This window comes from Sinocyclocheilus grahami, unplaced genomic scaffold (genome assembly GCF_001515645.1).
Source record: "Sinocyclocheilus grahami isolate Dianchi unplaced genomic scaffold, SAMN03320097.WGS_v1.1 scaffold1471.1, whole genome shotgun sequence".
In the NCBI taxonomy this organism is placed as follows: domain Eukaryota; kingdom Metazoa; phylum Chordata; class Actinopteri; order Cypriniformes; family Cyprinidae; genus Sinocyclocheilus; species Sinocyclocheilus grahami.
Window position 1 is genome coordinate 26,876 of NW_015506650.1, and position 1,805 is coordinate 28,680.

The 1,805-nt window shown below is 39.3% G+C and overlaps 1 protein-coding gene across 1 annotated transcript in view; it reads right to left on the reverse strand.

Moving 5' to 3' along the window:
• Positions 1-1,805, reverse strand: part of LOC107570536 (CUB and sushi domain-containing protein 3-like) — a gene marked incomplete at both ends in the record, with an annotated part of 308,112 nt that overhangs the window by 23,016 nt on the left and 283,291 nt on the right. Inside the window, 3 exon segments of the mRNA XM_016256763.1 lie at positions 317-490; positions 600-794; positions 1,764-1,805. The exon segment at positions 1,764-1,805 is cut by the window's right edge and continues 4 nt beyond it. Coding sequence (XP_016112249.1) covers positions 317-490; positions 600-794; positions 1,764-1,805 — 411 coding nt within the window.

Consider the following 1,805-nt stretch of genomic DNA (forward strand, 5'->3'; position numbering starts at 1 on the left):
ACACACACACACACACACACACACACACACACACACACACACACACACACACACACACACACACACACACACACTGTGTATGCATTCACACTTCCACTTATATTATTACATAGTGAAGATATTAATTACAACATGTGGTAAAGTTATAATAAACATAAAGCTTAAGCACAAACTTCTGAATGGTTACTACTAGAAACTAGGATGATGACAACTCTGTCACACTTAACAAGGTTTAAAAATCAAGTTGGACCACTGCCAGGCAAACATGCCTGAAACAGCAGATGTGAACAGCAGCAGTGAATGTACACCACATTACCCAAGCAGCGCGTCTCTGTTCCACTCCACAGACCAGAACTCTCTCACTCTCTCACAGTAGATCCCACCAGCATATACCCATTGTCACATGTAAATATGGCTGTGGCCCCAAAGGAGGCCAATTTTCTAATTTTCTTGCCATTGGGAGGGGTGGCCAGATCCCCACATGAGATGACTGTGGATGGAAGAGAGAGGGCAAGACAAACAAGGACAATCTGGAAGGTTTAAACATTTGACTAACAGAGCCAAACAGCTGTTGGATTGGAGTTGAATTACACGCTTACTTTGGCAGTGAGGCCTTTCGTTCTTCCAGCTCCACACACCATTGGCCATGCACTGAATGTGGGCGGGGCCTAAGCGGTAATAGCCAGGATCGCAGGTGAAGATGATTTTGGTCCTGTACTCATAATGCGAACCGTTAACGATCCGCCATCTTCCGTGTTCCAGAGAGAAAGATCCGATACTTGGGCAAACCACAACTGTGCAGCAAATACACCAACATCAATATTCAGAATCCAATGGCCACCCATTTAATATTTTTTTAATGGTTCTGTTTCAAAATGTTTTGAGCTGCCATGCTATTGTCATAGGTATCTGCCTTTAAAGGCAGCATGATAACTAAACTGATTTGACTGATTTGGAATGGCATCAAACTGCATTATTCACAGTTTGGTGTTAGCATACCAGTAAAGCTAACTCTGTGATAAGCATAAATATAAATCACACACACAAATTCAGGGTAACAATGAACTTTTTTATCAAATGTAAGTGTATTTACAATTTAAATATTATATCTTAAATTGATTTTTTTTTTGCCGTAATGTATTATAGGATTGCTTTCCCTACAAACGATAAATGCAATGTTGCTTTAGAATTTTTCTAAATAGAAGGCAAATAGAAGTTTTAAAAGGCAACAATTTTGATCCCTACCTTTGGAAACAGGCTTTGTGTTAAGATTGCTGCCTTAAAATGCAGCCTAAGTTGGCAGCTCACATGTTTTTGAAATAGAGGCATCATTTTGACAGATATAATTGGCTCATAAATAAATGATGATTAAAGCTGAAGCAAAGAGATCTCTTAAAGTCCCTTTAAGGCAAGTCGATTCACTCAGTGGCCATCTTGTTATGCCCCAGGCAGCTTTTTTCTATTTAGCCAATAGGAATACAAGCACAGCTCTTGCCTACTTGAATGGAAAACACTGAAATTTCCAAAACTGTTTGTCTAAATTATGTTTTAATAACACATTCCAAATCAGCAATAAAATCTGACAACAACAGTATTATAAAATTAGCATTTCTTGCTCAAATAATGAGTAAACACACGGTATTAAAAGGCAATTATTTCTGTGTATGAGTCCATCTCCTTACACTTTTACTGTCTCTTGATCTCTTTATCTGCTGTAAAATGCATGCTGAGGGGCTTCTGCATCTCTATGAGTGGGCCTATACCTGAGCAGCGAGGGACTTTGTTGTGGTTGCTCCAGGTGCTGT